The 13,210-nt window shown below is 38.4% G+C and overlaps 2 protein-coding genes across 3 annotated transcripts in view; both read left to right on the forward strand.

Annotated features, from left to right (window-relative positions):
* The window catches only part of ZNF215 (zinc finger protein 215), a 150,482-nt gene that overhangs the window by 102,543 nt on the left and 34,729 nt on the right, over positions 1 to 13,210 (forward strand). The window lies entirely within an intron of this gene.
* LOC116758793 (olfactory receptor 10A2-like) lies at positions 6,069 to 12,752 on the forward strand. Of its 2 annotated transcripts, XM_032641976.1 has the most exons (3): positions 6,069 to 6,091; positions 8,338 to 8,350; positions 11,835 to 12,752. In XM_032641976.1, the coding sequence occupies exons 1-3, from the start codon at positions 6,069 to 6,071 to the stop codon at positions 12,750 to 12,752; spliced, it is 954 nt and encodes a 317-aa protein (XP_032497867.1). The 2 variants fall into 2 exon arrangements, with proteins under 2 accessions (XP_032497867.1, XP_032497866.1); XM_032641975.1 differs by lacking the exons at positions 6,069 to 6,091; positions 8,338 to 8,350 and having other exon boundaries at positions 11,802 to 12,752.

Genomic DNA, 13,210 nt, shown 5'->3' on the forward strand with positions numbered 1-13,210 from the left:
CTAGGAATACCAAAATATATAAAGCAAAAATTAAAAGACCTTAAGAGAGAAATCAACAGCTATACAATAATAGTAGGGGACTTTAATATCCCCACTTCATCAATGGATAGATCACTCAGAAAATCAATAAGGGAACATTGGCTTTAAATAACATCATAGACTGGATAGACTTAACACACACATAGAGAACATTCCATCGAAAAACAACAAAATACACATTCTTCTCAAGTGCACATGGAACATGCTCAAGGATACTTCATATGTTAGGGCACAAAACAAGTCTTAATAAATATAAGAATATTGAAATTATATCAAGCATCTTTTCTGACCACAGTAGTATGAAACTAGAAACCAGTTACAAGAAGAAAACTGGAAAATTCACAAATATATGGAGATTAAACACCATGCTACTGAACAACCAATGGATCAAAAAAATATATAAAGAAAAAATTTTAAGAAATACCTTGAGACAAATGGAAATGGAAATACACATAAAAAAACTTACAGAATGCAGCAAAAGAATTTCCAAGTGGGAAGTTCATAGCAATAAATGGCTATAATAAGAAACAAGAGAGGTCTCAAATAAACAGCCTAACTTTGAACCTCAAGGAACTAGAAAAAGAAGAACAAATGAAGCCCAAAGTTAGTAGAAGGAGGGAAATAACAAAGATCAGAGTGGAAATAAATGAAATAGAGGCAAAAAGATAATACCAAAGATCAAAGAAACTAAGAGCTTGTTTCTTGAAAAGAAACACTAAATTGGCAAATCTTTAGCTAGACTCCCCAAGAAAAAAAAAGAGGACTCAATCAGAAATGAAAGGGGAGATGTTACAACTGATACTACAGAAATACAAAGGCTCATAAGGGATAACTACAAGCACTCATATGTCAACAAATTGGACAAATGGGTGGAAGAAGAAATGGATAAATTTTCAGAAACATACAGTCTACCAAGACTGATTCATGAAGCTATAGAAACTCTGAACAGACCAATTACCAGCTAGGAGATTGAATCAGTAATCAAAAACCTCCAAAACCAAAAGTCCAGGACTAGATGGCTTCACTGGTGAATTCTACCAAACATTTTAAAAAGAATCAATACCAATCCTTCACAACCGTTTACAAAATATATGAGGAGGGAATACTTCCCAACTCATGTGAGGTCAGTATTACCCTGACACTGAAACCAGGAAAACAATGTTTGTGAATAAGGACAAGAGAGGTAAAAATTGACTGAACAGGTAAGAAGAAGTCAGACCATTCAGAACTTCTTTTTGACCATGTGATAGATTTTAGATATTAATCTAAATGCAGTGGACCACCACTGAAGCATATTAAGCAAGGGACAATTTTTTGAAAAAGATAACTATGTCTACTGGGTAGATAATTTATTGTTAAGTGGCAAGAATGTAAAGAGAGACTGGTATAGGAATGGCAGAAGATCAGGTAAAAGCTGATGATGGTTTAGGATTGAAAAGGTGTCAAGGCCTACACTCATATTTCTTGCATGAGCGGTCATGTTGATAGAGATACCTTTCACTGAAATGGTAAAGTAAGGAGGACAAGCATATATGGCTGTAGAGGCATGGCTGTGAGAGAGGTCAAGAATTTAGTTTCCAGTTTCTCAAAGAGAATACAATATAGTGTATGTTTAAAGTAATATAATAAATACTGAAAGATTCGGTAAAACCGTGGTAACGGTTACTGAACCCAGCTCAATCCAAGCGTAAGAACTTTCAGTCCAGTGGGGAGCAGACATATAAACATTAGGACAATAGGTAATAATACACGCATAATGGTTAGAAGTAGTAGCAAAGTAAGAAGTATAAGAAGGAATGGGAGCCAAGGTTTGAGATTGTATGTGAGATAGGCATTCCAAGACAAATAAGTAGTAAGTGCAAAGGGTACAGAAGTAAGTCTTCTTAATGTGTAAAAGTGTAAACTCTGAAGCCAAAATGCCTGGGTTGTAATCCTGGCTCTCTTCCTGAGTAGCTGTAAGACACTGGACAAATAACACAGCATATGTTGACTCCGTGTCATCTATAAAAATACAGATAATCACAGCACCTATTTCATAACATTGCTGTGAGGTTTAAATGAATTAATATATGTAAAACACTGTTGGACACTTAAGAAGCACTATGGAAATGTTCATTATGCTGATATAATCATGATAATGACGATGGTGATAGCAGTGGTAATAATGATGAAAATAACACGGGAGAGATGTCTGGAGGAGCTGAGGGTGGGGAGATAGGCAGGGGCTAAATATTCAAAAGTCTTCTATGCCAGGACTCTGAAACTTATTGTGAACTATCTTCATTTAAAAGTTTTAAGCATGAAGTAACAATCAGCTATGTGTTTGGAAAGACTTTCCTGGTAGTATTGTGGAGAATGGGTGGCTAGGGGACAAAGCCTGTGGGACGGAGACCAGTCAAAAGGCTTATACAATTGTCCATGAGCTATATACTCAGGGCAACACAAAATTACTTCTTACTCTCAGAACTTGAAGTCCTCCATCAAAATGGGTCAGCAGAGGAAGCAGTAAGCAGACCTGACTGCTAAGAGTAAACTCACTGCTTCCCTGGATCCCACCCACTCCTGTAAGCCTGCAGGCCAGTGAGGACTTGAGCTTCAAAGCTGGGCTGCTTGCCAGCAGGAGTTCATTAAGTGTGGCTCTGCAGCCTGAGTTCATTAGCCCTCTCCCCAGATCTGATCCTGTCTGTTCACCTAAGCTCTCCCTCCAGGCCCCAGGAGGAGGCCACTGGGAGCCTCCCTCAACTGTGTTCCCTGAACAGCAGTGTGTCTCATTAACAGCTTTTTAATGAGGTCATGGTGTGTGACTGCTCATTAATAGGCTGGTTAGTCTGCAACCCCAGGGGTGGAAGAGACTGAGGATAGAAGCCAGGGGGAACAGAGCTCAGCCCAGCTAAGGCTGAGGAGAGGGAGAGAGAACTAACTCCCTTTAGGGAGAGATTCCAGCCCTGTACTCTTGGGTCTCCAGGGTCCCTTCCAGCTCTCAGTGACTATGACTCTGCAGACTGAAGTCTGCAGGGACCAGGGACAGGGGTGGGAGGAATTTCAACAGAGTCCAGTGACCCCAGGCTTGAACCAGCTCTTGGTCTAGAGAGACTCTTGAGGAAATCAAGTACTCTTCAGGTTTTCTTTGATGCTTGTGTAAAGGGAATTTCGCTCTTGAAACTTTTTATCATCTTGCCTTCCATAATCATGGATTCCTTTGCTACCCCCTACATGCCCAAGGGCAGATTCTTTGTGCTGTTTTCCAAGTCCTTTTAAACTATACTGGTCCTAGGAGTTCAATTGTTGGCCCTCTTCTCTCTGCCTTGTGTACTATCTCTTAGAGATCCCACCATTGCCAGGGTTTCAGCAAATCACTACTGTGAGATGAAACTTCGGTATTGGCTTATATCTCCCACCAGGATTATTACTAGTGCCTCCTAATTGGTCTCCCAGCCTTCAGTCATACTGAAGATTTTCATATACACCCCATTCTCATTCATCCTTCTCACTGTCTCCAGAGTTCTTTCTAAATACATATGTGATGATCTGTCATAATCATGCTTTAAATCCTTACAATTTATCCTCATCTTCACAATGAAACTGTGTTCTTAGCATGTCATACAAGCCCATGTATAGTCCAGCTCAAGCTTATCTTTCCAATCTCGTTCTTTCCATACCCCAACCCTGCAGTTGAATGCATAGTCAACAACTGTCACACTGGTCTATCTTCTTTCCCCTTATACCAAGCATTTCTAGTTTCTCTAAGCATAGTCTTTTTTTATTCTCCTCAACAATTTAGAGTCTGAAAAACCTGGATTCAAATCCTGTGTCTGGTACTTAACAGCTATGCAAGTTCATAAAAATAACTCTAAATATCTATCCTTATATTTCATAATCTGTACATGGGATATAATATAATTATATAGCACATTCATAACCAAAATTAATACATAATAATATATAATAAAATTAAAATTACATGAGCCAACCACTTCCACTCATGGAGCTGTATGATCTTTCTGTAGTATCTTTCAACTGAAAGGGGGGGATTGGTTATGTAGAATTCTCAAGGATGTTTGCTGTAATTGTAACATGAGAAATCTACTTAAATTCTATCTCCTCCCAGGAAGCAGGGTGAATTAAGTAACATTTATTGACAGAAAAATCTGTTACATATTTTTAAATAAAGTATTAATTATTCCTCATGGGTTTCATCACAATTTTTAAAATAGGTACTTGTTTCAAAAAAGCAAGTAACTTGTTTAATTGTCACAGCAATTTAAGTGTCAGAGCAAGAATATTAATCTAGGTATGAATCCCAAATATCATATACTTTAAGATTGGGATTGGCATATGTACACTAATATGTATAAAATGGATAACTAATAAGAACCTGCTGTATAAAAAAATAAATTCAGAAAATTCAATAAAATAAAATAAAAATATTGCATATTCCTTCTTCTAAAATACAGAGGTAGAAGCTCAAAAGAAGTTGTATGAAATAAGTAAATAAAATAATGTTTTACACAGAGATTAAAAGAGCTCTTAGGAGAGTGAAAATTAGCAAAGAAAACAAAACACAACAAAAAACAATGTTGAGATCAACTTCAGTGGAAATTATCTGATCTATTGTGTGATGAGCTATTTCTTTGGGAGACCTAAAAGTACTTATAAAATTACTTTTATTTTCTGAATGAAGAAGATACCTGGCACAGAGTAAGTGTTCAATAAATGGTAGAAATTATTATTAACCTGTTGTATCTTTACACAATTTTTTCTGTCTAAAATTCCTCCCTCTCACCACCTCCTCCCCGTACTAAGTTAATTTATACTTATCTTTCAAGATTCAGCTCTAATTTTATTCTTTGGAATACAATTCTAAATGTTTTTCTTCTAGAAACACTTCTAATTCCCCTAGACAAAGCTGAGGTCACTTGCCTTTGTCATACATATCTTGGTCTTATATTACTACTACAGCATTTAAGATAATGTAATTAATTGTATTTTACATGCATATCTATCAGGTGAGTATAAGGACAACCTCTCATTATGTTCAAATGCCTTTGCCTGGCACTCACTAATACTCAATAAATGTCGGAATGAATGATTAAGACCCAGATCATTACCTCTAGCAGTGATCTCTCACCCAAATGTGTTTCATGTTTCCACGTGCCTCCAAGACATTTCTGCTTAGGCAGCAAGGTATCTGTCTATCACAATGCTCTCAAACGAATGTATGAAATAAACTTTTATGAAAGATGCTTCCTTCTCCCTAATAACAGTGACAATAAACACAGCAAAGATATTTTCCACTAATTTTCTCCCCCAAATGATCTTTTACTTGTAAATATGTTTTCCTCAAAAGCCCCCCAAATTTTAACCCCCAAAGCCCACCAGAATTGTTATCCAAAATGTCCACAAAAAGATGTAAACACGACTATCCCTTTACTAGTAAACATACGTTGTTTGTGAGGGTTTATTTCCATGCAGTGATATAAACAAGCCACCCAAAAGTGATAACTATCTGCTGTACTCCGAAGTTTTAAACAATTTACATTACCCATAACGTAACGTATGAGGACACTTTGAGTACCAGCAATCAAGGATGAACGATGCACCCATGAGTTCATAGAAAGAGGAAGAGGTGCACTTGAGCACTCAGGCACCCTACTCAGCATAAAAGTCCAAACCATGCAGAACATGGATTAAGGATCGGAGCTTGTTGAAAGCGTGCTGAGCTGGTTAGCGGAGGGTTACCTACAGATGGTAAGTCAACTCCAACCCCTGTGTGGTATGCCTACATGATGAAATTCTGAACTCATGGTTACTTTGAATAAAACACAAACTCATTCTCCAGTCACTACATCTAGTCAATGTTTTTCTTATTATTTCCCCTTCTTTTTAATTTAATTTTTCATTGATTTATTTTTACATCCCATCAGGGAACATGTATATACCGAGTTCTGAGAGTACGATGGTGAACATACGTGCTGCTGTTTAGTTAGTGCTCATCCAACTAAGTGGGTCAGAGAAGTAAACAGATGATTATGAAATTAAAACATCATTCAAGGTACTTTACTCTGCTCCAATGCTACAACTTGATAATTGGTATCATAGGAGTATACAACCAGTCTTCAACTCCTGCAGATTCTTCCTTGGCAACACTTTTTATTCATCCCTGTTGAATAAAAATTCATTGCCATTGACATTGGCTTGTTACTTATTCCTCTTTTTGATTCCCCCTTTTGTTGCCATATTCTTTCACTTAATCAGTGAACATTTACACACTGAATCTTGAAGGTACAACAAAAAATGAACAAGGCGCTGCCCTCTAAGAGCTCCTATGCAAAGTGCTTTACTGTGTAATAGTTCTACACTTTGATAAGTGCTATCATGGAACTATTCAACCAGTCTCTAAATCCTGCTAATTCTTCCTTGGCAAAATTCTTCCACATCCTTTGTTTCAATTCCCATTTACATTGCCACTGCCATTGGCCTAGCCAGGCCATTGTTCCTGAATTATTACTATATAAGCTTCCTCACTATTCTCATGGCTTGCATTCTTTCTTCCCAATCATCCTTTACACTCACTGCTAAGTACTGATTTACAGAATCCCTCAATTAAGAGAGGATTAAACAAAGAATTCACAAATAAATATATTATTATACAATGCTACCACTGCTGTGAAGTAAACTGATAAAATTCTCTGAAGAAGAATAAATGGGACTCCTAATACAAGGAGGTCAGGGAACTCTTTTCTGAGGAAGTAACAACAGAAAATCAGAAAGTGGTATCAGAAAATTGAGTAGGAGTTAACCAGGTGAAAATTAGGAGGAAAAACATTAGACTCAAATGAATTAACCTATGCAAAGATCCTAATGCAGGAAAGTTTAGTGAATTAGTGGAAAAAAAGGAAGCCAATCTGACAAACATTAAGTGTAATTGCAGAAACGGTGATGATAGCAGTAATCAAAGTGATGTGGTCATCTTACAGTCAACTGGAATGCCCCTTCCTCTCCCTGATGGAAACCTTCAAGTCTCAAGTCAAAGAGTACTTTGATGAAACCTGCTTTGTATGACACACACCAAGGCTTGGAATGTTTTCTATACTTAATCGCATTTCCTTTTCACATCAAGTATTGGGACATGGAGTAATTTTAATATCTTTCTCTAGGTCATAAGGCTAAAAATTAATAGGGGAGGAACCAGAATAAAAGCGTTGTTTTGTTTCAAGTGTCTTTTATTTTTATTAAAAATTTAATAAATGTGCATAAAATTAATTAAGTACAAAATAATATAAAATCAAAATATCTCCCTCTCAGGGTTGACCTCTGTTCTTCCCCACTTTCCTTGCCCAAAGGCAACAACTATTATCAATTCTTTGTGTATCTTTTGAGAAATTTACTGTTTACATATTTTATATGTAGGTTTATAATATTTATTTCTATTAAATAGATGTAATTTGTGTAATGTGTATACAATCTCCTTCACCCTGCTTTTTTTCAAATAAAAATTTATCTTGGAGTTTATCCCACATTAATATATTCACAGTTACATAGTATTGCAACGGAAAACCTACAATTTTTAATCAGTTGCCTATTGATGCAATTAAGACAATTTTTACAATATTTTACTGTTAAAAATTGTACTGTAATAAGAAACAGTATAACCTTTCCTGTGTCTAAAATTGTATGACTCTTAAAACCTGAATCACTAGCTCTATCCTGTACTGCTCTCTAGGCTTCTCAAAACCCAGTAGCCTCAAGTCACTTGATCAACCTTTGGACAAGGGTTTATATCTTCTGCTTGTACAACTTCCTTAACAATGACCAGCCTACTATTAACAAAAAGACAAAAAGATCCTGTAATAAAGGAAGTCTATTTAATTGAGCCCTTTCTTTCAGCAGTTTTCTATTTCTTCCATCCTGGATTTTGTGTATAGCAACTACTTAGTCTTAAGTTCTTAATTGTTTATTTGTTCAATGCCTGGCTTCCCCCATTTGAATGTAAGCTTTATGAGCACAGGGACTTTGTTTTGTTCATTCCTCTCTCTAAGGGTCTATAACAATGCTTGTCATGTAGTAATTAGTCAGTAGTTGTTTTGAACAATTACTGGCTCTTGGGAAAGTTATTATAACATTATATTCATGATATAGTAATATATATGCTGTAATAGAGTACATTAACATCCTTGTTAATATATCCCACCCCATCATACCAACCCTGTAAAATAAGCATATTATCTTTGTCTAAGCAATATGGAAACGGAAACTCAGAGAGTTTAATAAAATTGCTAAGCATCACAAACCAGAGAGTTCTAGTGCTGGGGTTCACTTAGGTCACTCAGAATCCAAAACGTTTGTGCTTTTCTCTACACGATCCTACATTCCTAGAGTACGGTTTTCCTTTCTTGAACTTCATCCAATTGCATCTGACGTTCTTTAGGGTCCCAAAGGACAGTGGAGTCAAGAAAGGTCAGTACCCTTGAGGAAGGGAAGGAAGAGGAGCTAAGGTGAGCCCAGAAACACCTGGGGGAAAATACAGATGCCAGCCCTTCACCTGGCCCTGAGGACAAAAGAGGCACAGCTGGGAATAGATCTCCTAAATCAGGACTGGGAGCGTGGCCAACCCATCTCGTCTGCTCACTCACGCCTGACACAGAGAAGGCTGCAATGACCTGGATTCAGGTCCAATTGCAACTGCACCTCAGATGGAACTCAAATCCACAATCTTAGGGCTGAAACATCACAACTCATCTCAGGACTTAATGAAGCTCAGGTTCTTTATGTCTTGGCACAGAAGGAATTCAGCAAGAGGCAAAGTGATAGGTAAGAAGTAGATTTATTAATATAAGATGCTTGTGGCAGGCAAGAGGGCTCTGCCCCCAGAACTAAGTGGACTACATTTTTATAATCAAAGGAAAAGTGGGGAGGGAGAGAAGACCACTTTCTTCCTCTTCCTTTGTAAAGATGTTTCAGGAAAATGGGGCACAAGAGGATGGTCATGTCCCAGGTCTCAGGCAAGTTCCTGGGATATGCCACCAAGTGAGGGTCCTTGGCTTCATGCAGGAAAGAATTCAAGAGTGATCCACAGTAAAGTGAAAGCAGGTATATTGAGAGAGATACACATTCCATAGGCAGAATGAGGTCCAACTCAGAAGGTGAGAACGGTCCTGAAATATGGGGTGACTAGCTTTTATGGGCTGAGTAATTTCATAGGCTAAAAAGTGGGAGGACTATTCCAACTATTTTGGAAAAGGAGCAGAGAATTCCAGGAGTTGGGTCATCACCCACTTTTTGGCATGTTACTGTTGGCCTCAGAACTGTCATAGTGCCTGTGGGGTGTCATTTAACATATGCTAATGTAGTATAGTGAGCACATTGTAATACAGTACGGCTCAAGGTCCACTGGAAGTCTCATCTTCTGCCACCGCAGACCTGGTTGGTTCTAACCAGTTTTTGTCATGACCGATTTTTCTCAATGGCTGTGTTATTCTTTAAGGATTGTGCCCTGTTCCATTCCCTCCTGTCTCACAGCTGTTAATTGTTCATCCAGGACAGGAAGTAAGACCTCCCTGGTTCCTCTTCTGTTCCTTCTGACAGCCGAACCAGAGTTCCTCAAACACTCAGGGGAGTTCATGAAGCATAGGTGTTAGGCAGAGCTGAACAAGGCAGATCTCCCTATTGGGCACAGGTAAGGCTCTTACCAAGGGATGAATCAACCAGGGTCCCCTCTCCAGATTCGGTTGCTCAACTAGACAAGGTTTGGCAGGGTTTGTCATGACACCTAATTCTATTCCTATGTCCACACTGGAAAGATCTTATCATTTTTCACCTTCCTGTGACTCAGTTTCCACTTTCTGTGTCATAAGGTAAGTGAGATCTGAGACCACAAGAAGATTGAGATTACCCAGATTATTTTCCAGTTCTGACTCTAAAGCATTCTGGCTCAGAAAAATTCCAGTCTCTGCAGCTTTGACAGAACATATACCTCCTGAAGTCCTGACTATCCTCTAATTAACTCAGAGAAGACTTGCCTCACTGGAACATGCACAAGGTAGATCACATCAAGTACGCTATTTCTTTAGGACAATGCTATGGGTGCAGAAAGCCTGGAAGAGAGGGTTCCTCCTCCTGGGACAGCTAATGATTAGCAGAAGAATGATGTTCTGGAAGTTCTGGAGGGACTAGCAGGGAGCCTGAAATGTCTTTTGATTGTGTTATGTGGTTTTGTTTTTTTGTTTTTATTTGTTTCCTGCCTGAATGCTTAAAGGAAATTTTCCCTGTCCTAAACATTTTTTTAAATAAATAGCACAAAGATCAAGACATATTGGTATATTTCCATTATTTTCTGTGTGTGTGTGTGTATTAAGGAATGCTTTCAGTTAAAAAAAAAGAGTTAGCTCAGTGATTTTTATTTTTTATAATATTTTCACAATTTCAATTTTATATTTTCATAATAATGTACACCCTAGATGTTCTGCACATCTTTAGCCAACTTCATTTTCATCCCTGTTGCTTAGAAAGCCATCAGAGAATTTATTAGGTGCCCCTACTCCTTATACATTCCCCCCAATAAGATACTGTATACTTACTGTATCAAGACCTTCATTGTGATTTAATATAATTGATTATTTAAATATCTCCTCCATTAGATTCTAAGCTTCAGGGAGAAATCAATCATCACATTGCCAGTACCTCAACAGAAGTGGAATAAATATTGAATTTTTTCATAGCGTTTAAGATTCCAGCTCTTATTTAATATAGTCCAGGTTAATTGTTTATTCATGAGTATTATCTTTCAAATATTCACTCTAATGTTCTTCTTATTTTTCACGGAATTTTTGTGGGAATATGTTTCTTTTTTCCAATTTGTCTACTTTAGAAAGAGAAGTAGTTGGAATCTCCTGGGACACACTCTAGTTAGTTGTGCTACAGTACTCCTCTCAGATCTTAATTTTGAAAGCCAGTGGATATTCTGGGTCCTGGCAATGAAATGTCAATTACAGCTTTGCTGGACTGAGGAGAAAGATCCTAAGGTTGTTACTTCATAATCTGATTAGGAAGAAGGAATAGGCATTATATGATATAAAATACTATACAGCTCTTACATTGAAAGGAGGGGGAAAAGTGCATTAAAACCACTACATTCTATAGACGTTCTTCCTATGCACCCCCTTGCCACTTTTTCTCCTGTTTGAGTCACCTCAAAACAAAACATGAAAAAACACGACTTTTTCTACTAATATACACTCTCAAGTTATCTTAGGATTGAAGTCTTTAAATGTATACCAAAAAGGTAAGTACAGCTTTGGGCAGTAGATGGAGAAGATAAACACCATGAATCTTTGAAGAAGGGGGATATGTAATAGGTATACGTGGAAAATTTATACTATTTTCCATCTAACTCCACTCCATTTCTGCAGGACACCTTTCATTTAACCCTGCTAAAAAGGTATTAAGTGTGCAGCAGAAAATGGGTGTGTGTAAATGATCCGAGTTGTTTTAGCAAATATGGTAACAAAGTGGAAAATGGATCACAAAGAATAAGAGTGGGGAACAATAAGCCATTTCCCATTTCAGAGCTCAGGCTCTGGCCTTTCTTCCTTGTGTCTTTATTCTTAGACAACACAAGGCCCTTTCTCTTGCAACTGAAATCCTGATCTTGCCTCTTTCTTTCCCTGACACTAAGAAGGAGTCTGAAACACAAATCCAGAATCTGACTCTTCCAATTGAGAATCTCTCTCTATGACCACAGCTCGGAATTCATTCCTATATCAATGGCTGAAGAAAACTGGACAAGATTTAGTGAGTTTATCCTCATGAGTTTCTCTTCCCTACCTAGTGAAATACAGTCATTACTCTTCCTGATATTTTTAATCATCTACCTGGTCACCCTGCTGGGAAACAGCCTCATCATTCTGGTTACCTTGGCTGACCCCATGCAGCACAGCCCTATGTACTTCTTCCTCAGGAACTTGTCTTTCATAGAGATTGGCTTCAACTTAGTCATTGTGCCCAAGATGCTGGGGACCCTGATTGCCCAGGACACAACCATCTCCTTTCTTGGCTGTGCCACTCAGATGTATTTCTTCTTCTTCTTTGGGGTTTTTGAATGTTTCCTCCTGGCCACAATGGCATATGACCGCTATGTAGCCATCTGCAATCCCTTGTACTACCCAGTCATCATGAACCTTAAGACGTGGGCAAAACTGGCTGTTGCCTCCTGGTTTGCAGGCATTCCCATGGCTACTGTGCAGACCACATGGCTCTTCAGCTTTCCATTCTGTGGCACCAAGGTGAATCACTTCTTCTGTGACAGCCCACCTGTGCTGAGGCCGGTCTGTGCAGACACGGCACTGTTTGAGATCTGTCCCATTGTTGGGACCATTCTGGTCCTCATGATACCCCGCTTGCTGATCCTATGTTCCTACACTTGCATCATTGCCGCCATCCTCAAGATTCCATCAGCTAAAGGGAAGCGCAAAGCCTTCTCTGCCTGCTCCTCCCACCTCCTTGTTGTCTCCCTTTTCTATGTATCTTTAAGCCTCATCTATTTCCGCCCTAAGTCCAATAATTCTCCTGAGAGCAAGAAGGTGCTATCACTGTCCTATACTGTTATGACTCCCATTTTGAACCCCATAATTTACAGCCTGAGAAATAATGAGGTGAAGAATGCCCTTGTCCAGACCTTCTACAAGGCCCTAGGCCTTAGAGACTGCATCCCATAAACATTAAGAAAAAGACTAAAGTCTTTCGAATAGGGAACAATCAGTTTGATACTTAGAATTCCTCTGCCTCTGCCTATCTCCATTGTGATGAAACCCAGCTGCTGAAATGACTATTAGAAAGCTCAGTGAAAACAGCACAGAGGTAGTTTAGACCTGTCACTACCACCTGGAAACCTCCTCTGCCTGCCCATTATGGACTTACATTCTTTTTCTCGTCATCATTTTAACACTTCTGTGGCCAAGTAATTCCAGATATTCACATTCCTGTGTGCACACTGTGAACAGTATGAAACTGCTTATAATCCTAACATGGGAACACACATAATAAAAGAGGGCACAACCCATCAAAAATCGCCTTGTGACTTTGTCTTCCTTTGGGCAAATCTGACTGCATTCATCAGATAGGAAACCCTATGAGTCCTCCCAATGCATAACTCTCCTCACTGCCTTATTTTAGT

This window comes from Phocoena sinus, chromosome 8, assembly GCF_008692025.1.
Source record: "Phocoena sinus isolate mPhoSin1 chromosome 8, mPhoSin1.pri, whole genome shotgun sequence".
Taxonomy (NCBI): Eukaryota; Metazoa; Chordata; class Mammalia; order Artiodactyla; family Phocoenidae; genus Phocoena; species Phocoena sinus.

Excerpts from the sequence above, each read along its gene's own strand:
- LOC116758793 (XM_032641976.1), top strand. The coding sequence starts at position 6,069 with ATGAAATTAAAACATCATTCAAG.